The 23,995-nt window shown below is 43.9% G+C and overlaps 2 protein-coding genes across 4 annotated transcripts in view; both read left to right on the forward strand.

The window, feature by feature from the left end:
* Positions 1–23,995, forward strand: part of ccdc93 (coiled-coil domain containing 93) — an 876,647-nt gene that overhangs the window by 629,094 nt on the left and 223,558 nt on the right. The window lies entirely within an intron of this gene.
* Positions 1–23,995, forward strand: part of LOC114656664 (inactive dipeptidyl peptidase 10-like) — a 284,823-nt gene that overhangs the window by 153,156 nt on the left and 107,672 nt on the right. Inside the window, exons 8-9 of the mRNA XM_051930750.1 lie at positions 4,706–4,803; positions 19,291–19,414. Coding sequence (XP_051786710.1) covers positions 4,706–4,803; positions 19,291–19,414 — 222 coding nt within the window. The remainder of the gene's footprint in view (positions 1–4,705; positions 4,804–19,290; positions 19,415–23,995) is intronic.

The following is a 23,995-nucleotide window of genomic DNA, read 5'->3' on the forward strand; positions in this document are numbered from 1 at the left end:
TGTGTAATACCAGCCGTGTTACCTTTCGAGGACAAAATATATGATTTCTGTCCTTCTCCGTGTGACTTTGGCATTGTTCCTCTGTATCTGTGCGTCTGTTTGAACCTCTCTTATCTCTCACTTGCATGATCACCACATTGGATTCTTTAAATTCAAATCCAATAGAGCAGTCAAAGGGTAGGGAGACACTGGTGAGATCTTACACTCCTTCTCGACCACTCAGTTCTGCTGGTGAATTACATCTAGTGATGCCACCTCTGTATGGTATCCAATCCCCGTCCAGACTCTTTTCACGTATAGCTCCTGGGTGAAGGAACTGACTGCCCACCTCTATTCAATCCTCCGACTCCCTTATTGTGTTTAAGAAACTTCCAACTCCCAAAATCTATAAACTTTCGAGCAGGCGCTGGTTTTAGGAATTAGCAGAATGTGTTATACTAGTCGTGTTACCTGTCGAAGACAAAATATATGATATCTGTCGCCCTACGTGTGACTTTGCCACCTTTCCTCTGTATCCGTGTGTGTGTGTGTCTGAACCTCTGTTATCCCTCACTAGCATCATCACTACATTGGCTTCCTGTATCGGCGCCTGTTAAATTCAAATCCAATAGAGAAGACAAAGAGTAGGAAGGCACCAATTCTCATATTGTGTTTAACAAACTTCCAGCTCCCAAAACCTAAAAACCTTCAAGCTGGCATTGGTTTTAGAAATGAACAGAATGTGTTATACCAGCCATGTTACCTTTCGAAGACAAAATATATGATTGCTGTCCTTCTCCGTGTGACTTTGGCATTGTTCCTCTGTATCTGTGCGTCTGTCTGAACCTCTCTTATACCTCACTAGCATGATCACCACATTGGATTCTTTAAATTCAAATCCAATAGAGGAGTCAAAGGGTAGGGAGACACTGGTGAGATCCTACACTCCTTCTCGACCACTCAATTCTACTGGTGAATGACATCTAGTGATGTCACCTCTGTATGGTATCCAATCCTCGTCCAAACTTTTCACATACTGTGTAGCTCCTGGGTGGAGGAACTGACTGCCCATCACCATTCAGTCCTCCGACTTCCTTATTGTGTTTAAGAAACTTCCAACTCCCAAAATCTATAAACCTTCGAGCAGGCGCTGGTTTTAGGAATTAGCAGAATGTGTTATGCTAGTCGTGTTACCTGTCGAAGATAAAATATATGATACCTGTCGCCCTACGTGTGACTTTAGCGCCGTTCCTCTGTATCCGTGTGTGTGTGTCTGAACCTCTGTTATCGCACACTAGCACAATCACTACATTGGCTTCCTGTAGTGGCGCCTGTTAAATTAAAATCCAATAGAGTAGTCAAAGGGTAGGGAGACACTGGTGAGATCCTACGCTCCTTCTCGACCACTCAGTTCTGCTGGTGAATTATATCTAGTGATTCCACCTCTGTATGGTATCCAGCCCCGTCCAGACTCTTTTCACGTATAGCTCCTGGATGGAGGAAGTAACTGCCCACCACCATTCAATCCTCCGACTTCCTCATTGTGTTTAAGAAACTTCCAACTCCCAAAATCTATAAACCTTCAAGCAGGTGCTGGTTTTAGAAATTAGCAGAATGTGTTATACTAGTCCTGTTACCTGTCGATGACAAAATATATGATACCTGTCGCCCTACGTGTGACTTTACCGCCTTTCTTCTGTATCCGTGTGTGTGTGTGTGTGTGTGTGTGTGTCTGAACCTCTGTTATCCCTCATTAGCTTGATCACTACTTTGGCTTCCTGTAGTGGCGCCTGTTAAATTCAAATCCAATAGAGTAGTCAAAGGGTAGGGAGACACCAATTCTCATATTGTGTTTAACAAACTTCCAGCTCCCAAAACCTAAAAACCTTTGAGCTGGCGCTGGTTTTAGGAAATTACAGAATGTGTAATACCAGCCGTGTTACCTTTCGAGGACAAAATATATGATTTCTGTCCTTCTCCGTGTGACTTTGGCACTATTCCTCTGTATCTGTACGTCTGTTTGAACCTCTCTTATCTCTCACTTGCATGATCACCACATTGGATTCTTTAAATTCAAATCCAATAGAGCAGTCAAAGGGTAGGGAGACACTGGTGAGATCCTACACTCCTTCTAGACCACTCAGTTCTGCTGGTGAATGACATCTAGTGATGCCACCACTGTATGGTATCCAATCTCTGTCCAGACTTTTCATGTAAACCTCCTGGGTGGAGGAACTGACTGCCCACCTCCATTCAATCCTCAGACTCCCTTATTGAAACTTCCAACTCCCAAAATCTATAAACCTTTGAGCAGGCGCTGGTTTTAGGAATTAGCAGAATGTGTTATGCTAGTCGTGTTACCTGTCGAAGATAAAATATATGATACCTGTCGCCCTACGTGTGACTTTGGCGCCGTTCCTCTGTATCCGTGTGTGTGTGTCTGAACCTCTGTTATCCCTCACTAGCGTGATCACTACATTGGCTTCCTGTAGCGGCGCCTGTTAAATTAAAATCCAATAGTGTAGTCAAAGGGTAGGGACACACTGACTCTCATATTGTGTTTGTCCATCCATCTGGAGCCTCAAATCTGAGTAAGGAACCTATCCCTCTGCTGGTTGTGCTGCCCATCCATCTGTGTGGCCCTTATATTTATTATATGAGTATTTTTGAAGGTACGCATGATTTGTTTGGTTTTATTCTATGGAGATGTGTTTATGAATAGTGTGAATGTGTTTCTATACAGAATCATAAAACCATGATACCCACAATCCCCTGTCCTCAACGGTAGGTCTTGTTATGTTTCTACCTTGTTGTTCTTTTTTATTCATGGCTTACTGTATGTGCATATGCATTACTGCAATTTCAATAAAAAGTTGATCAGGAAAAAAGTAAATTTTAAATCTTACAGTCAGGTCCAAAGGTTTCGTGAATGACACAAATATTAATTTTCAGTTTTTATGATGGCAATTTGCATCTACTCCAGAATGTTCTGAAGAGTGATCAGATGAATTGCAATTCATTTTAAAGTCCTTCATTGCATGAAAATGAACTCAATCCCAAAAAACCCGTTTCCACTGCATGTCAGCCCTGCCACAAAAGGACCTGCTGACGTCATTTCAGTGGTCCTCTCGTTAACTCGGGTGAGAGTGTCGACGAGGGTGAGGCTGGAGATCACTCTGTCATGCTGATTGAGTTACAATAGAGAGGGTCAATTGTTGAAAAGAAGGCTTCAGGGTGCCCAAGAAAGTCCAGCAAGCGACAGGACCATCTCCTAAAGTTGATTCAGCTGTTGGCACCACCAGTGCAGAGCTTACTCAGGAATGGCAGGAGATAGATGGGAGTGAGGTGAAGACTTTTGGAGGATGGCCTGGTGGGTGTCAAGAAGGGCAGCAAAGAAGCCAAGAAAAACCTCCGGGACAGAATGATATTCTGGGATTGGACTGCTGAGGACTGCTGGGGTCAAGTCATTTTCCCTGATGAATCCCCTTTCTGATTGTTTGAGAAGAAACGGTGAGTGGCTCTACCATCAGTCCTGTGTCAGGCCAACAGTAAAGCATCCTGAGACCATTCATGTCACGTGGGGTTGCTTCTCAGCCAAGACAGAAGGCTCACTCACAATTGTATCTAAGAACACAGCCATGAATAAAGAATGGGACCAAAACATCCTTTGAGAGCAACTTCTCCCAACCATACAAGAACAGTTTGGTGACCCACAATGCCTTTGCCAGCATGATGGAGCACCGGGCCATAAGGCAAAAGTGATAACTAAGTGGCTCGGGGAATTAAAACATCGAATTTGGGGTCCATGGCCAGGAAACTCCCCAGACCTTTAATTCCATTGAGAACTTGTGGTCAATCCTCAAGAAGCAGCAGGTGGACAAGCAAAAACCCACCAATTCTGACAAAGTCCAAGCATTGATGATGCAAGAATGGGCTGCCATTAGTCAGGATTGGGCCCAGAAGTTGACTGGCAGTCTGCCAGAGTGAATTGCAGAGGTTTTGAAAAAGAAAGAAGGGCCAACACTGCAAATATGGACTGCATAAACTAAATGGAATTGTCAATTAAAGCCTTTGAAACTTCTGAAATGCTCGTAATTCTACTTCAGTACACCATAAAAACATCTGACATAAAGATCTAAAAACACTGAAGCAGCACACTTTGTGAAAACCAATACCTGGGTCATTCTCAACACTTTTGGCCACGACTCTAGATAGATAGATAGATAGATAGATAGATAGATAGATAGATAGATAGATAGATAGATAGATAGATAGATAGATAGATAGATAGATAGATAGATAGATAGATAGATAGATAGATAGATAGATAGATTTTAATAAGTGTAGTAGGCAGGATTAGATAGATAAATAGATAGATTTTAATAAGTGTAGTAGGCAGGATTAGATAGATAGATAGATAGATAGATAGATAGATAGATAGATAGATAGATAGATAGATAGATAGATAGATAGATAGATAGATAGATAGATAGATAGATAGATTTTAATAAGTGTAGTAGGCAGGATTAGATAGATAGATAGATAGATAGATAGATAGATAGATAGATAGATAGATAGATAGATAGATAGATAGATAGATAGATAGATAGATAGATAGATAGATAGATAGATAGATAGATAGATAGATAGATAGATAGATAGATAGATAGATAGATAGATAGATAGTACACGTCTCTTAATTAATTTGTCATTTCTCTTCTCTTAGGCTGGCCAGACTAACCCTTCCGTGAAGCTCTATGTGGTAAAAGTGCAGGGGCTGGCAGACACCGTGGAACTGAGGCCTCCAGCATCCTTCAAAAGCAGGTGACTCCTGATTAAATAGTCACTAAAGTCCACAATAGAGAACGACATGCTGACAGAAGGGAATGACATACAAGATATAACTCTAGTGTGAATTTCTATGGCTACTCTTTTTTCCCATGCTGCCTTTACCTTATCAGAATCAGAATCCACTTTATTGGCCAGCTGCACTAATGTCTAATAGGAATTTGTCTTGATGGTGTTGGTGCACTGCGGTGGGCTGGCGCCCTGCCTGGGGTTTGTTTCCTGCTTTGCGCACTGTGTTGGATGGGATTGGCTCCAGCAGGCCCCCGTGACCCTGCAGTTAGTATATAGTGGGTTGGATAATGGATGGGTGTTGGTGAAACATACAGGGACAACATAGAATACAAAAGATAAATATGAAATGATAGATACAAGGGCAATCCAAAAAATAAAGAAATAGTAGGTTTAAAATATTCAGGTACTCCAGTGTGCAGATATACATAGTGGTGGCTCTGTGGCTAAGGATCTGCAATGTTATCTGGAAAGTTGCCTGTTCAAATCTTGTTACTGCCAGAAGGGATCCTACTCCGTTGGGCCCTAAACTGAGAATTGCTCCAGGGGTGCTGTACAATGGCTGACCCTGCGCTCTGACCTCCAAAGGCCATAAGAAAAGACAATTTCTCCTCGGGGATTAACAGAGTATATCAAATCAAAATCAAATAATAGAAAAAAAAAATCAAATCCATACAGTAGCCCCCTATAATGTTTGGGATAAAGACTCGTTTTTCTTTGATTTCACCCTCTGCGCCACAGTTTAAAAGTACAAATCAAACCATTCAGACATTGTGATTAAAGTGCACACTGCAGACTTTTATTTAAAGGGGTTTGCATTCATTTTCGGTCACACAACACTTTCTTGTACACAGTGCCCGCATGTCAGGGCACCATAATGTATGGGACAATTGATGTTTGTGATTCCTCAGGTGGGTTTCATTGCTTCATAAGATACCTCAGCTTGCTTTTACCCTTTGGAGTCTGGAGTTGCCATTGGTCAACGTGAGGACAAGTGAAAGTCAAAGAAGCCACCATGAGGCTGAAACACAAGACTCAAACCATTGGAGACCTCAGTAAAACCTGAGGATGACCGAAATCAACTGTTTGGAATATCATGAAGAAGAAAGACCACACTGGTGGGCTCAGTAATCACAAAGGGACTGCTAGGCCAAGGAAGACCTCCACTGCTCACTATGGTCAAGAAAAGGCCCCTTGTCTGACAGATCAGAAACAGTCTTCAGGGGGCCGATGTGTGTGTCAGAGACGACTATCACCAGAAGACTTCACGACCAGAAACACCGAGGACACATTGCAAGATGCAAACCACAAAAACAAGACGGCCAGATTACAGTTTGTGGAGCTTAAGAAGGCTAACAGTGAGCTTAAGAAGGATATCATCGAGATTAAAAAGGATAACAAAGACCGGGAAATGCGTCTATTTAAACGTTTTGACGTGAACTTTAAAGGCATGTTGGAGAAAATAGATCCAAACTGAAAATGCTTGCCGACCAGATTAATGACGTTACAGATCAGCTGGATAACGTTAAGCAGGCATTCACGGCTCGAGTTGAAACAGCGGAACAATTGGCGTCTAACGCAGATGAAAAAGCCACAGCTGCGAATTCCGAATGCAAAAAACTTGGAGACAGCCTTGCGGCCCTGGAAGATGGGTACAGAAGAAATAATATATGAATTGAGGGTATACCTGAGAAACGAGAAAGCTCAAGCCCAGTGAAATCTGCAGTAGAATTACTGTCTAAAATAATTGGAGATGATTTTAAACTCGACATTGAGATAGCAGCTTCTTATCGCACATACAGATCAAGTATCTTTAAACCTAGGTCTTTTATTGTCCGCTTCGAGCGACTACGATGTAAGCGTGATGTGATGGCACTTCTCAGACACAAGCAAGAGATTATATTTGAAAATAATCTTATTTGTATTTCCCCCGACTTCTCACCATTATCAGCTGCAAAACGCGCAGCCTACTTTGACATTAAAAACAGATTACAGTTTGTGAAACAGGACTTACAAGACCCTGCAGAATTCTGGGAAAAGGTCTTGGGGGCAGACGAGACAAAGATGAACCTGCATCAGAGTGATGGCAAAGAGCAAAGTGTGGAGATGGCAAGGAACTGCCCGAGATCCAAATCAGACCACCTCATCTGTTAAACATGGCAGTGCTGGGGATGTTCTGGCTTAGGCATGTATGGCTGCCATAGATCCTGGCACACTTCTCTTCAGTGATGATGGAACTGCTGACGGCAGACGCATAATGAATTCTGAGGTGTGTAGAAACATCTGATCTACTCGAGTTCCAGTCAAGGCCAACAAACTCACTGGGCAAGCCTAACACACTGCTGAGGCCACACAGGTGATTATCAAAGCTAAACAATGGGAAATTCTTGAATGGCGAAACCAGTCACCCGATTTCAATCTAATTGAGCAGGACTTCCATATGCTGAAGAGAAAACTTATGGGGACAAGCCCACCAAAACAAGCAGGAGCTGAAGATGGCTGCATTAGAGGTTGGGCAGAGCAACACCAGAGAAGATCCCTCGGTACCTGGTGATGCTGATGAATCGCAGACTTCAAGCAGTCACTGCATGCTGGGATATGCGACAAAGAACTAAATATGACAATGGCTTTAATAGACCTGCCATTGCTGTGTCCACACATAATGCCATAGTGCCATCTTCTAACATCCGGCGCCGCCGAGAGTGGCAGCCTTTTCAGCAGCTCCGTGTATGACTATATGTGTGTGTGAATTTCCCCTTGGGATTAATAAAGTATCTATCTATCTATCTATCTATCTATCTATCTATCTATCTATCTATCTATCTATCTATCTATCTATCTATCTATCTATCTATCTATCTATCTATCTATCTATCTATCTATCTATCTAATGGTGCCCTGAAATGGGGGGTGGGTGGACCGTGTAGAAAAAGGGTTAAGTGCAAATAAATGAAAGTCTGCCAAGTCAACTTTTAATCACAATGTGATTAAACTGTGGAGCAGAGGGGCAAATCAAGATAAAATGTGTCCCACACATTATGGAAGGCACTGTATGTGCAGTGTATACTCTATTGCAGGGCATCAGACTCCATTCTTGGGGGGCTGCAGTGACTGGAGGGTTTTTATGCAATAAGCTTCTTAATTTGCTGTTGGGTGAAATATGATTTAATTCATGGTAGTGCTCTTATTTTGCTACGATCATTTCTAAATATTGCTCATTTCCTTTTTCTAAGAGTATCATCCAAATGTTCTGCAGCTCCGTATTCCTCATTCTTTCAAGTATTTTATTAAAGCAGATGTTACTGTATTTAATGAGCAAACAAATGGATGCAAATGGGACCAATTTAGTTGCTTAGCTCTTGGCCTGCTTTGCATCTCAGTGCTGATTGGCAGCTATTAAAGGAAAAGAAAAAAAGAAAGAAGAAGAGCAGTTTGGGGTCCTGACTCTTAGAAAACGAGTTGATTAATATTGAGGAAGAAAGTTTGTCTTGTCTTTAGTGTCAATAATTTAAAAATAATTAGAAAAGGGGTAGGGTGGCTCAGTGGTAGCGCTGCTGCCTTGCAGTTAGGAGACCCGGGTTCGCTTCCCAAGTCCTCCCTGCGTGAAGTTTGCCTGTTCTCCCCGTGTCTGCGTGGGTTTCCTCCCACAGTACAAAGACATGCAGGTTAGGTGGATTGGCGATTCTAAATTGGCCCTAGAGTGTGCTTGGTGTGTGGGTGTGTTTGTGTGTGTCCTGCGGTGGGTTGGCACCCTGTCCGGGATTGGTTCCTGCCTTGTGCCCTGTGTTGGCTGGGATTGGCTCCAGCAGACCCCCGTGACCCTGTGTTCAGATTCAACGGGTTGGAAAATGGATGGATGGATGGTAGGGTGGTGCAGTGGGTAGCGCTGCTGCCTTGCATTTAGGAGACCCGCGTTCGCTTCCCAAGTCCTCCCTGCGTGGAGTTTGCATGTTCTCCCCGTGTCTGCGTGGGTTTCCTCCCACAGTCCAAAGACATGCAGGTTAGGTGCATTGGCGATTATAAAATGTCCCTAGTGTGTGCTTGGTGTGTGTGTGCTGTGGGAGATGGCCGGCTGTTCATCCTGGACAATACCCCCCAGGCCGCTAGATGGAGCCCTCCCTGTAGCATGGAAGGGCCCCGAAGACCAGCAGGGAATTATGGACAATGGAGTTTTTATTCCCAACACTGCTGGACACCGTGGGGCCCACCAGAGGACGCTGCAGGGAGGCTCAAGGACTTATATGAGCCCTATAACCTGGAAGCACGTCATGATCATATGACCAGAAGGAACAACGTGTTTCCGGGTTGAAGAGAAGGACTTTTAATCTGACCTGGAAGTGATCAGAAATCACATGGACTGTAGGATGGGAAACACTTCCGGGTCAGGGAATATAAAAGGACTGTGGGAAAGCCCAGACGCTGAGCTGAGCTGGGAGGTAGGGTGGCGAAGTGTCTGGGAGAGGAAGATTGATTATTGTTATTGGTGAAAGTGTACTTGTATGTGTAGTGTGGAGTGGAGGGTGCTTTATGCACATTATTATTATAAAATAAATAATAATTATAGTTTTACCAGGTGTTTGGAGTGGTATCTGTGGGTTCAAGGGAGCTCTAGCGCCCCCTACTGCTACAGTGCCCTGTGGTGAGATGGCGCCCAGCCCGGAATTTGTTCCTGCCTGTGCTGGCTGGGATTGGCTCCAGCAGACCCCACATGACCCTGTGTTAGGATATAGCAGGTTGGACAATGACTGACTGACTAGAAAAGGGGTTGACATGAGAACCTGCAGCCATCGCAGCTTTTCAGAATCTGATTCTGAGACCCCTGGTCAACTGAGACATTAGTGGTGGGCTTTTCATTTCACTTTATAGATAGATAGATAGATAGATAGATAGATAGATAGATAGATAGATAGATAGATAGATAGATAGATAGATAGATAGATAGATAGATAGATAGATAGATAGATAGATAGATAGATAGATAGATAGATAGAACTTTATTTCTTCTCAAAGGGAAATTACTATATAAAAGCACTATATGAGATAGATATATTAATTAAAAGGCATTCAATAAGTTAGCGATATCAGGAAGTCAAGAGCACCGCAGCGGTCCATTTATTTTTATTTTTTTGTTCCGACTGACTGCCTAAATTGAAGATTAAGACTTTTAAGACTAAAGGAAAATAAGGAGGACTTTTGCAAGAAATTTTTGTGGAGAAGGATAGGCGCATGGACTTCATTTACAAATAAAGGTAAGACCATAAACAGTTTTCAATTTTACAAAAAATGGGATCAGACTAAGAAAAACAAAATCCAATATTTAAAAACTACAATTTGACCTTAAATGAAATATTCTTTTGTTTTCCTTGTTATTCTTTTGTTGAACAGTCTGGATTAAAATTGATTAAAGCATAAGAATTAAAAGCTTTTAAAAACAACACCACTCTATATTTTCATTTGTATTGAATTTAAAACACATTCTAAATGGAGGGTGTGGAGCAAATGCGCTCTCTCTGCTCTCTCTCTTTTAAATGTCACGTCCTTTTTAAACATGTACCTTATCTATGTGTGTGTAAAGAATGCTGACGAGATATGAAACACAACCAGTAGTCAATGACAGTCAGTCAGTCAACATCCAACCCTCTATATCCTAACACAGTGTCACGGGGAGCCAATCCCAGCCAACACAGGGCGCATGGCAGGAACAAACCCCAGGCAGGGCGCCAGCCCACCGCAGGACACACACACAGACACACCAAACACACACTAGAGACAATTTAGGATCACCAATGCACCTAACCTGCATGTCTTTGGACTGTGGGAGGAAACCCATGCAGACATGGGGAGAACATGCAAACTCCATGCAGGGAGGACCCAGGAAGCAAACCCAGGTCTCCTTACTGTGAGGCAGCAGCGCTACCACTGCACCACCGTGATGCCTATACGTGGCACAACTAACCTAAAATGCCATTCTGAAAAGTCTATCCATCCATCCATTTTCCAACCCGCTGAATCCGAACGCAGGGTCACGGGGGTCTGCTGGAGCCAATCCCAGCCAACACAGGGCGCCAGCACACTGCAGGACACACACACGCACACACTAGAAAGTCTATGAAACCAAATTGCTAGCCAAAATATTAATCCATCCATCCATTATCCAATCCGCTCTATCCTAACTACAGGGTCACGGGGGTCTGTTGGAGCCAATCCCAGCCAACACAGGGCGCAAGGCAAGAAAAAACCCCCGGGCAGGGTGCCAACCCACCGCAGGGAGCGCACACACACACACACACACACACACCAAGCACACACTGGATCGCCAATGCACCTAACCTGCATGTCTTTGGACTGAGGGAGGGAACAGGAGCACCCAGAGGAAACCCATGCAGACACGGGGAGAACATGCAAACTCCACATAAGGATGACCTGGGAAGTGAACCCAGGTCTCCTTACTGTGAGGCAGCAGCGCTACCACTGCACCACCGTGCCGCCCCAGTAGTCAATGTGCATGCTGCCAATTCAATAGTGAATAAGCGACATTATGGGGTTCATATATTTGTAAATCGAACTCTGAAGGAGTCACCAGCCATGAACCTCAGCGCACCTCACTGCCTGGGATGTGCCTTGTCGCTCTCCTCTGCATGGCTTCAAGTGCTGCTATGTCTTTCTTGAAGCTTGGTGACCAGAACTGCACCCATTACTTCCTGATGTGGTCTCACCAGTGCATTAAATAGTCATAAAGAAACGTGCCATGGCTAGCCAATAAGTAAGTGCGCGTTTCATCTCGGGTCGAGTGTAGAAATCCTTGTACCAAATTCTGGAAGATTCATCACTTTGGCTTGCATATCTCTAGTACTGTATACCGTAGTTAGGCTTCCTGACACTGAACCTGTTGTTTTGTTGTGTTTTGTTCTCCTGTTTCTTTCTTAGCACCACCCTAAGCTTTATTTTTTCATTTTTTGGGCTGATTTTATGGGCCGCATGCCAAGAACGTTCAATGTATTTTGTAAAATAATAATTGAAATAAAAATGTGAGTCAAAGTGGGTAACTCAGCGTCACCATTAAGGAATCAGAATACCCCCATTTTGTTAGACTTCAACAACCCAGAATGATACCAAGTTGGTGAAACAAACACAACATCGAGATATTTATTGATCTTAATAAAACACAATGATTACAGCTGTCAGAACAAGCAGGAGGGAAACAACCCACCGGAAAGACCCAGTGCCCCCAGGCTTCCATTTCACATAATGAAGATTACCAGGCAGAAAGATGTGAGATGCTAATGTCAAGGCCGAGGCTTTCTATCAGAACAGTTGTGAATCAGCATTGTGTTTTATTTTCCTTTTTTTTTTATTTTATTTTATAACTGCCACACTCAGTTGGCATTTTTACTGATGTGAGAATTGGGCTAATGAAATCGGCCCTCGTGAACTCCTCTGTGCGTCGATGACATATAAATCAGCAGCTTGGCAGCCCAGCTGTTAGCTACCCTGTCAAACGCCACACGGAGTGTGCTGGAGTGCAGCTGCAGGACGTCACGGTGTAGACCACGGTGCCGTGTCTTGCATAATTTGCGACGAGAGGATTTCTGCACTCTACCCGAGATGAAAAGTGTCTATTCTGAGATGACAAATGAGCACTTACATATCTGCTAGCCATGGCCTGGTGCGCATGATGATAATGATTACAGTAAGAGAGGCATTTAATGCTAAACATCAGTTTAGTAAGTCGCTTTTTGCTTAAAAAAATATATAATTTGAGGTGATTTTCCAGAAATATATATTCCTCAGGAGACTGTGCACACAGATTAAAGGCCATCATGGCTGCCAAAGGTGTATCTGCTAAGCGCTGATTTGCTCACTAAAGCCTTTACTTCCTTGGGCATCCGTAGAAAGCCTGGATGTTTCTGTCTCTGATAATCAGCCTTACAGGTGCATCATGGAGTCGGTGCTGACTGGCTGTATTACATCCTGTTATGGCATCTGCTCAGCCCCATGGCTGTGACAACACCGATCTAACTATCTAGTATACCATAACACAAATGAGTGAGAGTCATGTGCCTCATTCTCAGGTAATGATTCAGTCTGAGAATCAAACGAACGAGAATCGTGTGCCTCATTCTCGGGTAATGATTCAGTTCAAGAATCAAATGAGAATCAGAAACGTGTGCTTCATTCTTGGGTAATGATTCATTCTGAGGATGAAATGGACAAGAATCGTGCCTCATTCTTGGTTAATAATTCATTTTGCAAATCAAATGGATGAGAATCAGGTGCCTCATTCTTGAATAACAATTCAGGCTGAGAATCAAATGAATGAGAATCATGTGCCTCGTTCTTGGGTGATGATTCTGTCCAAGAATGAAATGAACAAGAATTGTTTGCCTCATTCTCGGGTAATGATTCAGTTTACAAATTAAATGAATGAGAATCACATGCCTTGTTCTCAGATAATGATTCAGTTTGAAAAATAAATGGACAAGAATTGTGTGCCTCATTCTCGGGTAATGATTCAGTTTGCAAATCCAATAAGTGAAATTCATGTGCCTCATTCTCGGGTAATGATTAACTTCAAGAATCAAATGAGAATCAGAATCGTGTGCTGCATTCTTGGGTAATGATTTATTCTGAGAATGAAATGGACAAGAATGGTTTGTCTCATTCTTAGGTAATGATTCAGTTTTCAAATCAAATGGATGAGAATCACATGCCTTGTTCTCAGATAATGATTCAGTTTGAAAATCAAATGGATGAGAATTGTGTGGCTCATTCTTGGGTAATGATTCGTTCTGAGAATGAAATGGACAAGAATCGTGCCTCGTTCTTAGGTAATAATTCAGTTTCAAATCAAATGGATGAGAATCACGTGCCTCATTCTTGAATAACAATTCAGGCTGAGAATCAAATGAATGAGAATCATGTGCCTCGTTCTTGGGTGATGATTCAGTCCAAGAATGAAATGAACAAGAATTGTTTGTCTCATTCTTGGGTAATGATTCAGTTTGCAAATCCATCCATCCATCCATTTTCCAACCCGCTGAATCCAAACACAGGGTCACGGGGGTCTGCTGGAGCCAATCCCAGCCAACACAGGGCACAAGGCAGGAACCAATCCCGGGCAGGGTGCCAACCCACCGTAGGTTTGCAAATCCAATAAGTGAAATTCATGTGCCTCATTCTCGGGTAATGATTCAGTTCAAGAATCAAATGAATGAGAATCACGTGCCTCATTCTCGGGTAATGATTTAGTTTACAAATTAAGTGAATGAGAATTACATGCCTTGTTCTCAGATAATGATTCAGTCTGAAAATCAAACGGATGAGAATTGTGTGACTCATTCTTGGGTAATGATTCAATTCATGAATCAAATGATGAGAATCATGTGTCTTCTTCTTTCGGCTGCTCCCGTTAGGGGTTGCCACTGCAGATCGTCTTCTTCCATATGTTTCTGTCCTCGCCATCTTGCTCTGTTATACCCATCACCTGCATGTCCTCTCTCACCACATCCATAAACCTTCGCTTAGGCCTTCCTCTTCTCCTCTTGCCTGGCAGCTCTATTCTTAACATCCTTCTCCCAGTACACCCCTCATCTCTCCTCTGCACATGTCCAAACCAATGCAATCTCACCTCTCTGACTTTGTCTCCCAACCGTCCAACCTGAGCTGACCCTCTAATGTCCTCATTTCTAATCCTGTCCATCCTCGTCACACCCAATGCAAAATCTTAGCATCTTTAACTCTGCCACCTCCAGCTCTGTCTCCTGCTTTCTGATCAGATTCAGTCTGAGGATGAAATGAATGAGAATTGTGTGCCTCGTTCTCAGATAGTAATTCAGTCGGAGAATCGAGTGAGAATCATGTGCCTTGTTCTTGGGTAATGATTCGGTTTGCAAATCAAATGAATGACAATCATGTATCTTGTTCTCAGATAATGATTCACCCTGAGAATAAAAGCCTTTAAAGCCAGACCCAGGAATGCTTCCAGTGTTAGGACATTGGCCTGTAAGGAGTATATGAACACCAGGGGTGTTATCCCTTGGCAGCACCCTCTGGTGGCACCCAAGAACCCCGACTGGGCTACACTTCCACACTCCATATTCCATGTAATCCTGCGGCTGTCCTAAATGGACAGCCCAGCTTCACCCAGTACATGCATTTTTCTAAGAAGCCCCCTCTATCACTGACGGGATGCCCATGTATCATCCATGGAATTTACAGTAGTCGGTAAAAAAAATCTTTTGAGCGATGACCCGTTGAAAATGATGTGGTTATTAATGGGCAGGGTTGTTACTAGAAATCAGAAAGAAAGTCTATGAAAACAAATTGCTAACCAAAATATTCATCCATCCATCCATTATCCAATCCGCTCTATCCTAACTACAGGGTCATGGGGGTCTGCTGGAGCCAATCCCAGCCAACACAGGGCACAAGGCAGGAAACAAACCCCAGGCAGGGCACCAGCCCACCGCAGGGAGCGCACACACACACACAACAAGCACACACTAGGGACAATTTCGGACCGCCAATGCACCTAACCTGCATGTCTTTGGACTGTGGGAGGGAACAGGAGCACTGGAGGAAACCCATGCAGACACGGGGAGAACATGCAAACTCCACATAAGGATGACCTGGGAAGTGAACCCAGGTCTCCTTACTGTGAGGCAGCAGCGCTACCACTGCACCACCATGCTGCCCCAGTAGTCAATGTGCATGGTGCCAATTGAATAGTGAATAAGCAACATTATGGGGTTCATATATTTGTAAATCGAACTCTGAAGGAGTCACCAGCCATGAACCTCGGTCTCCTTAGTGCGAGGCAGCAACGCTACGACTGCGCCATCATGCCGCCCTTAGCCAAAATATCAAAGTCAAAAGTACAAAGCTACTGTAATTTCTGTTGTCAGGAGCCAAAAACCAAAAATGACAATAATCATAAGGCTGCGGGGGGTTGGCACCCTGCCCGGGATCGGCTCCTGCTTTGTGCCCTGTGTTGGCTGGGATTGGCTCCAGCAGACACCCGTGACCCTGTGTTCGGATTCAGCGGGTTGGAAAATGGATGGATGGATAAGCTGCAAAGGCACACGGTGCCCTTTACACAGTCGTGTCAATAATGTCACCTGTCGCATGCTCCCAGTGCATCATGGGCAAGGTTTCCATGGTGACACCCAAGTAACTATCCTCAAAATTTCAGCGGAATAGTAATGACACACTTTTCAAAGTAGGCTCTGACAAGGTGCACCACATGTGTGAAAACCATTAACAAGAAGTCAAAATGAATTTTAGTTCAGGCAGGAGACACAAAATACATGAATAAAAGGTGCCATTCCTAACAAAATTATGACCAGACTACAGGATGCAAACTGAGGACCCTGGAGATGACTTATTCTAACAAGTGCACCACCGAGGATTGAACTAGAAGAAGCAAGTTTCATAGAGTGGCCTGAGTCTTCCAGCGGCTTACACACATTTTGAGTCTACAGTATAATATCCATCCATCCATTTTCCAACCCGCTGAATCCAAACACAGGGTCACGGGGGTCTGCTGGAGCCAATCCCAGCCAACACAGGGCACAAGGCAGGAAACAATCCTGGGCAGGGTGCCAACCCACCGCAGTACAGTATAATATACTATGATTAAACTGGTCAACAAGCATTTTGCTACTGGGAGTCTTTCACCTTTACTTTATCAGGTTTCACTTGCTGACTCCAGATCTGAAAACCGTTTTCATCGAGCATTGTCTCGTTTTTTAGTTATGATGTTCCAAATCTTGGACAACTAGGGTGACTGGACAGTAAAGGCGGATAACCATTTTGATAAACGCCGGTAATTCCACTAGGGATGCCATTGAGATAAAAGAATTCGCCACACGCCTGACTTGTTTGCCTTGTCATTATTAATTTTATTTAAAAATTATTCATTTTAATTAGCAAAAAAAAATATTTGTTACTGATTACCAGGTCTTATACGACTCTAAAGCATAATGACACAACTCAGTCGTGACGGTGCAGTAGGTTGAGGTTTTACTGTTAAACATAACATTACATTTCAGGACATTTCGTCCGTTCGATTCACCATTACTTTGAAAATTTTGTCAAGGCGATGAACAGAAACGGCGATGCATTTCAGCTTTTAAGAAATAAGTTTGGTCTCGAGAAAAGTGAAGCCAAAATTAAAGAAGGTGTTTTTGTTGGCCCTGAAATCTGTGAACTGATGCTTGACGATGAGTTCAAAAGGAAACTGAAGCCCACTGAATCAGCACCCTCATTCGGGCGGGTTGTCCAGAATTTTCTTGGCAGTCACAGAGCAGAGAATAATGCTGAGCTTGTGGAGAACCTGCTGAAAGTATATTAGCTTATGGGAGCCTGAATGTCACTGAAGATGCATTCTTTACATTCTCATCTCGACTTTTTTTCACCAAATCTGGGCGATGTCAGAGATGAGCATGGGGAAAGATTTCATCAAGATACAACGGTGATGGAAAACTGATATCGGGGAAAATTCACTCCGAGCATGATGGGAGACTGCTGTTGGTTCTTGCAAAGAGAGATGGATGTGCAGTACAAGCGCAAAAGTGAGGGCCTCCAACATTTTTGGGCACGCTGACCTCACTTTTATATTGAGGTAAATTGACATAAATATCCTTTAACGTAGGGTGGCACGGTGGCGCAGTGGGTAGCGCTGCTGCCTCGCAGTTGGGAGACCTGGGGACCTGGGTTTGATTCCCGGGTCCTCCCTGCATGGAGTTTGCATGTTCTCCCCGTGTCTGCATGGGTTTCCTCCGGGCGCTCCGGTTTCCTCCCACAGTCCAAAGACATGCAGGTTAGGTAGATTGGCGATTCTAAATTGTCCCTAGTGTGTGCTTGGTGTGTGGATGTGTTTGTGTGTGTCCTGCGGTGGGTTGGCACCCTGCCCGGGATTGGTTCGTGCCCTGTGTTAGCTGGGATTGGCTCCAGCAGACCCCCGTGACCCTGTGTTCGGATTCAGCGGGTTGGATAATGGATGGATGGATGGATCCTTTAACGTGTCTCTGGTATCATCTTCTGGTTTGTTTTCAGAATAAACACATCAAAACAATTTTGGTGGGACAGAGTCCAAAATCCAGATATTGTGTTGATATATTAATATTCAAAAGTGTCAAAAGGTTAATGATGTGTATTTCAAAAACCTGACGTGCTAGCTTAATTTCGATTTCATATATGAAATCAGTGTAAAAAACTTAATAAAGAGATGCTCTGAAGTTCCCAGAAGCAAACAAAAAATATTTTTTTGTAGACCAGTGTAATGATCCATAATGGCCAACATGGTACAACACCTGCAAATACCACACGGGATGGATGGGCACCCTGACCAAAGAAGGGGATGGTTCTTTAAGCGGACAGGAGGCTCTGAACAAGCAGATGGGCATCCCGAACAAGACAATGGAAGGAGCCAGACCCGGAAGTGAAAGCTGGAGGAGATGAACGAACAGCCCACTGGAAGTGGAAGATATTGCTGGGGACTTTTTATTCCCCCAGAACAGGAGATGGCAGCAGCCCTCCGTATCGGCACCCATTTGGGAACCAGTAGGGAATGCTGGGAAATGTAGTCCAGCAATACCTTTTAGTGCCACAAGGGGGCATGCACTCCCTTAAAATGGGACTTCCGTATGTCCGGGAAGTACTTCCCTGGCACCGGAAGTACTCCCGGGTCCTTAATAAAAGGGGCCGCACTCCCTCGTCCAGCTGGGAGGATGTAGGTCAACACTCAACTGGAGGAGGGCAGGGAGATGGAGTCCAGGAATACAGCTCCATGGGTGCCACAAGGGGGTGCTGTTGGGAGATGTGCTTCCTAAAATGGGACTTCTGTATGACCAAGAAGTACTTTCGCCCTGGCACTGGGTCATTAGTAAAAGGGAGTTGGAGCTGGGAGGACCGTAGAGCAACACTTGACTGGAGGAGGGCAGTCCGGTTGTGAGAGAGTATTGTGGAAGGAGAAGAGAATATTGTGGAGAGAGAGTGTGTGTTCGTGTCGGGGTTTGGGGCAGGCAGACACCCCATTGTCCATCACACACCCTTAGTTCCAGAGTCTATAAAATGAAGTACGAAGGCATCAGAAATGTATGTTTTGTTTCATGTTGTTATATTTGTCATACGACCAGACCACCAGACACAAAAACTGTAAATTAGTTAACCTGTCAAAACACACGCAAAAGCGCGAGGCATTTATAAAACAAAAACCTGCAGAAATCCTCACCCCGCTGCACCCAGCGTTCTTTGCATTAAAAGTCTGAATGACAGATGTAGGCCAGGCAGATTACCGGTCTCTCCACAGGAGAGCCGACATTGCAAAGAAAACCAAAAAAAAAAATGTTGCAAGCAGCCAAGTTTGGTTCAACACCATTGCTGATATGCATTATTTTGGCTCTTTTCAGAGATGAGCTCTTAACTGCTTTTTACGAAATGTTTTTCTTTCAGCGATTATTACATTACGATGGTAAAATGGATTAACAGCAACAAGACCGCCGTCAGATGGCTGGACAGAAACCAGAAATCTTCCCTCCTTGCAGTATGTGAGGTCACAACGGGAGACTGCGTCAAGGTACGGTGACCTCGTCAGGGCTCGGGTTTGGTGAAACATGAATAACGACGAGGCGTTTTAAAGCTGCACCCTGCTGCTGCTCTTGAAGATGACATGAGACACACTTTGACCTTCGCTGGCTAAATAACACCCCCCCCCCCCCCCCCCAATAATATCTGCTTGGCACCATAAAGTAGGATGTGAACTTCCACCTGCAGCTAAACTCAATACATGTGCAATTCTCCACGCTAGTGTTTCGATCTGGCAGTGCCATGCAGTAGTTGTCAATTGTTACGGTTCTGCCTTTGTCCAGAAACGGTTTTATGACCACAGTCTCGCAAAGTCTTTCTCCAGTGGGACAACTGGGATCTTTTCCTAAATAAGGAGTAGCGTTGCACATGCACATGCAAATCTGTCATTTTTCAGAGGTTCTGCACGGGTGTCTTTGTTGTCAAAGCATAAATGCCACATGATAGTCACGGGGCAACGTATTTTTGATTGCCGGTACAACAAATAGTTCTGAGCAGACATCAATCACAGCACCAACTGTGGTCATCACTGCTCTGGTGAAAACAATGGAGATAAACGCCATCAACTCAGAGAGGGAAAGGCAAGTTCGTTGTACTACATCAGCGAAAGGCAAACCTTTTTCGAGTTGCGGCGCACTAAATCCAAAAATTTTCTTTCGCGGTGCACCTGAGGGAATGCCCATAAATCAAGTCGTGACGACACAATCTATGGACTATCGCCAATGACAACAGTCAATTTTACAAGTTTGAAAGACATTTTATTAATAAAGGAATCAAAGGATAAATCTTAAATTTAATTAATGTGAACGTTGAGATTGTTTTTCAGCACATATGAAATTGACGCGGGATCAATTTTCGAAAGACAGACGCGCATTTCCTTGTCGATCATTTGAAGTCTCTCGCGTTTCTTAGACTTCATTTCTGTAAGTGTTGAAAAACCTTGCTCACAGAGATAAGAGCTTCCAAAAGTTCAAAAACACTAGCAATTTTAAATATTTTACAAAAGTTTTCGCGGCCCCCCTAGAAAATTCCACGGTGCACCAGTTGCCCAACAGTGTACTACGTGAACGTCACTGACAGAATAAAACTGAATAATAATAAAAAAAAAAGCGCTAACTTATACAAGTAGCCAAAATTTACAGACTCAAATCAAATGTATGTTTTTATTATAGTACCAGTAATGGCGCACTGCTATAACGATAACGTGCAGTGAATAAACTTGACTTGAGCGTTCCTAGTTTTCATCCTCTTTCTCTGTACGTTTACCATTCCTTTGCTCAGAGGTTGATGCACTCGCTGCTTCCTGAGCAGCTCTTCTTTTCTCCACCCTAGCAGCCCGCTTCTTCTCTTCTGTGCTACAGGCCAAATCTGCTCTTCTCCATCGTGACGTTGTGGGTCACATCCAACAGGGCATAGGAGGCATTGGTTTTGGAGCAGTAACACCTCTCTGGCAACAGGCATCTGCAACCAAACGTCAAAACATGGTGGTGGAGGAGGTGCGTCGACAGGAGGAAGCAGCCAGGCGTGCCAGAGCTGTAGCGCAGGCCAAGCAGGGCCGCTGGATGAAGTGGGAGTGTGTTGAAAAGAGGAAACTCACATGGAGGGAACTCTGGGGAATGGAGTCCAACAGGCTGAGCTTCATCATCCGAGCCACATATGATGTGCTGCCTTCCCCCATAAATCTGCAGCTGTGGTTTGGAAAGGACCCATCTTGCCCCTTGTGTACAGTCCCAGCAACACTTAAGCACATTCCGGTTGGTTGTAGGACTAGCCTCACTCAAGGCAGATACACATGGAGACACAACCAGGTCCTCAGGTGTCTAGCTGAGAAAGTTGAGTGCAAGAGGGAATCCATCAACGCCCAAACTTTCACCAACCAGGAGGTGCGCCAGTACCCACCAGAATCTGTCCAGGAGGGGGACAAGCAGAGGACTACCCATTCAACCCCGGATCTGGGACCGCTGAAGGTAGCCAGGGATTGGCAGATGCACGTTGACTTGGATCAGAGGCTCATCTTCCCCACAGAGATCGTAACAACTACTCTGCGACCAGACCTCATCCTTTGGTCTAACTTCCGAAAACTTGCTTACGTCATCGAGCTGACGGTACCGTGGGAGGATGCCATTGAGGAAGCCTTTGAACGTAAGAAGCTGCTTAGCAGCTGAGGCGGAGGACAGAGGCTGGAAGATCAAGGTGTGCCCGGTGGAGGTAGGGTGTAGGGGCTTTGTTGCCAGTACAACAGCGAAGCTTCTTAGAGAGGTTGGAGTTAGGGGACAGGCCCATTGACAGGCTATCAGAGATTTGGCTAACACTGCTGAGAGGACCAGTCATTGGCTATGGCTGAAGAGGAATGACATCACTTGGGCAGCTAAGGTGATTAGCTAACTGCTAGACACACGCCCAGGCTTGATCAACCTGTGGTGGGCCTGCCTCAACAGAGGGTGTCTTGTGATAAAAGACCGAAACACCCGGTGAAGTTGAGGCACACAACTGACGATGTGTCCTCTTGGATGCCATTCTTCATAGAAGCCATCCCTCAAGATTTCCCCCATTAGAAGCGACGCAAATAACAGGGATTGTAACACCTAGTTCTTTCATTGAATCTGAATCTTCTGTTGGCATCTTTTCACGTTAAAAATGATTAAGTCAGGGTTTGTGCTGCAATTACTTAGAATGTTTTCTTTCATTTTTCACTTAAGCTGACACTTAAGTCTTCAATCTGCATCAAGGATGATTTAAGATATGAAGAGTTACGGGAAGTGACGGTGAAGGTGGTAGGGATAAGAATGGTGCCCGTACTCATGCACTGCACGGCCGCCCTGCTGGCCGCTAATCTTTGTTGATTCTACAATAAAATAAAATAAAAATAAAAAGAGGAATAACCTTGGAGGTCAATCATCAACCCGAAAGCAGACAGTAGACGTCACGTAGTATATGTGCACCACATTTCAGGTCAATAGTTCAAACGGTTTGCGAGCTACAGGTGATTTAAAATCCTGGACAGACAAACAAACAGCCACGGTAGCGCATTATATATAAAGATTATTAGTAGCTGTCCCCTGTGGCTCCACCCATGTAGTAGTGAAACAGGACAAACTTTAAAAATCAATATAAAAAAAAAATTATTTGTATTGATATGAATTTATATTGAAATCTTTGGTATCCAAGGGTCTCTTGATATACAATATTTTTGGTTTACTTTTCGGAGCGAGAATGTAGCTGTGATCTCTTTGCCAAAAATGTAAAAAGTTTGCAAGAGTATCTCTGGCCAAGCAGAAAGTAGGTAAGCTCCAATGTCAAACATTGGCACTGTATCTGATCGTGTTCAGCTCTGATGGGAGAGTGTCCCATCAGAGTCTTCAATCTGCCTCAAGAATGATTTAAGATATGAAGAGGTAGGGGAAGTGACGGCGAAGGTGGTAGGGATGAGAACGGCGCCCGTAGGCATGCACTGCACCCTGCCGAGAGTTAATTCTACAATAAAGTAAAATAAAAATAAAAAGAGGAATAACCTTGGAGGTCAATCATCAACTCGAAAGTGGATAGTAGACGTCACATAGTACAGTCATATGAAAAAGTTTGGGAACCCCCTCTTAATTCTTTGGATTTTTGTATCTCATTGGCTGAGCTTTCAAAATAGCAACTTCCTTTTAATATCTGACATGCCTTATGGCAACAGTAGGATTCAGCAGTGACAATTAGTTTATTGGATTGACAGAAAACATGCAATATGCATCACAACAGAATTAGACAGGTGCATTAATGTGGGCACCCCAACAGAGATATGACATCAATACTTAGTTGAACCTTCTTTTCAAATCTAACAGCCTCTAGACGCTGTCCTCCTATAGCCTCTGATGAGATTCTGGATGGAGGTATTTCTGACCACTATTCATACAAAATCTCTCCAGTTCAGTTCAATTTGATGGACAGCCTGCTTCAAATCATCCCACAGATTTTCGACGATATTCAAGTCAGAGGACTGTGATGGCCATTCCAGAACATTGTACTTCTCCCTCTACATGAATGCCTTTGTAGATTTCAAACTGTGTTTTGGGTCATTGTCTTGTTGGAATATCCAACCCCTGCGTAACTTCAACTTTGTGACTGATGCTTGAACATTATCCTGAAGAATTTGTTGATATTGGGTTGAATTCATCTGAACCTCGACTTTAACAAGGGCCCCAGTCCCTGAACTAGCCACCCAGCCCCACAGCATGGTGGAACCTCCACCAAATTTGACAGGAGGTAGCAGGTGTTTTTCTTGGAATGCGGTGTTCTTCTTCCACCATGCAAAGCTCTTTTTGCTCTGACCAAATAACTCATTTTTTGTCTTATCAGTCCAAAGCACTTTGTTCCAAAATAAATCTGGCTTGTCTAAGTGAGCATTTACATATAACAAGCGACTCTGTTTGTGGCATGAGTGCAGAAAGGGCTTCTTTCTCATCACCCTGCCATACAGATGTTCTTTGTGCAAATTGCATTGAATTGTAGAACGATGTACAGATACACCATTTGCAGCAAGATGTTCTTGCAGGTCTTTGGAGGTGATCTGTGGGTTGTCTGTAACCAT

The sequence above is a fragment of the Erpetoichthys calabaricus genome, chromosome 8 (assembly GCF_900747795.2).
Source record: "Erpetoichthys calabaricus chromosome 8, fErpCal1.3, whole genome shotgun sequence".
Taxonomy (NCBI): domain Eukaryota; kingdom Metazoa; phylum Chordata; class Cladistia; order Polypteriformes; family Polypteridae; genus Erpetoichthys; species Erpetoichthys calabaricus.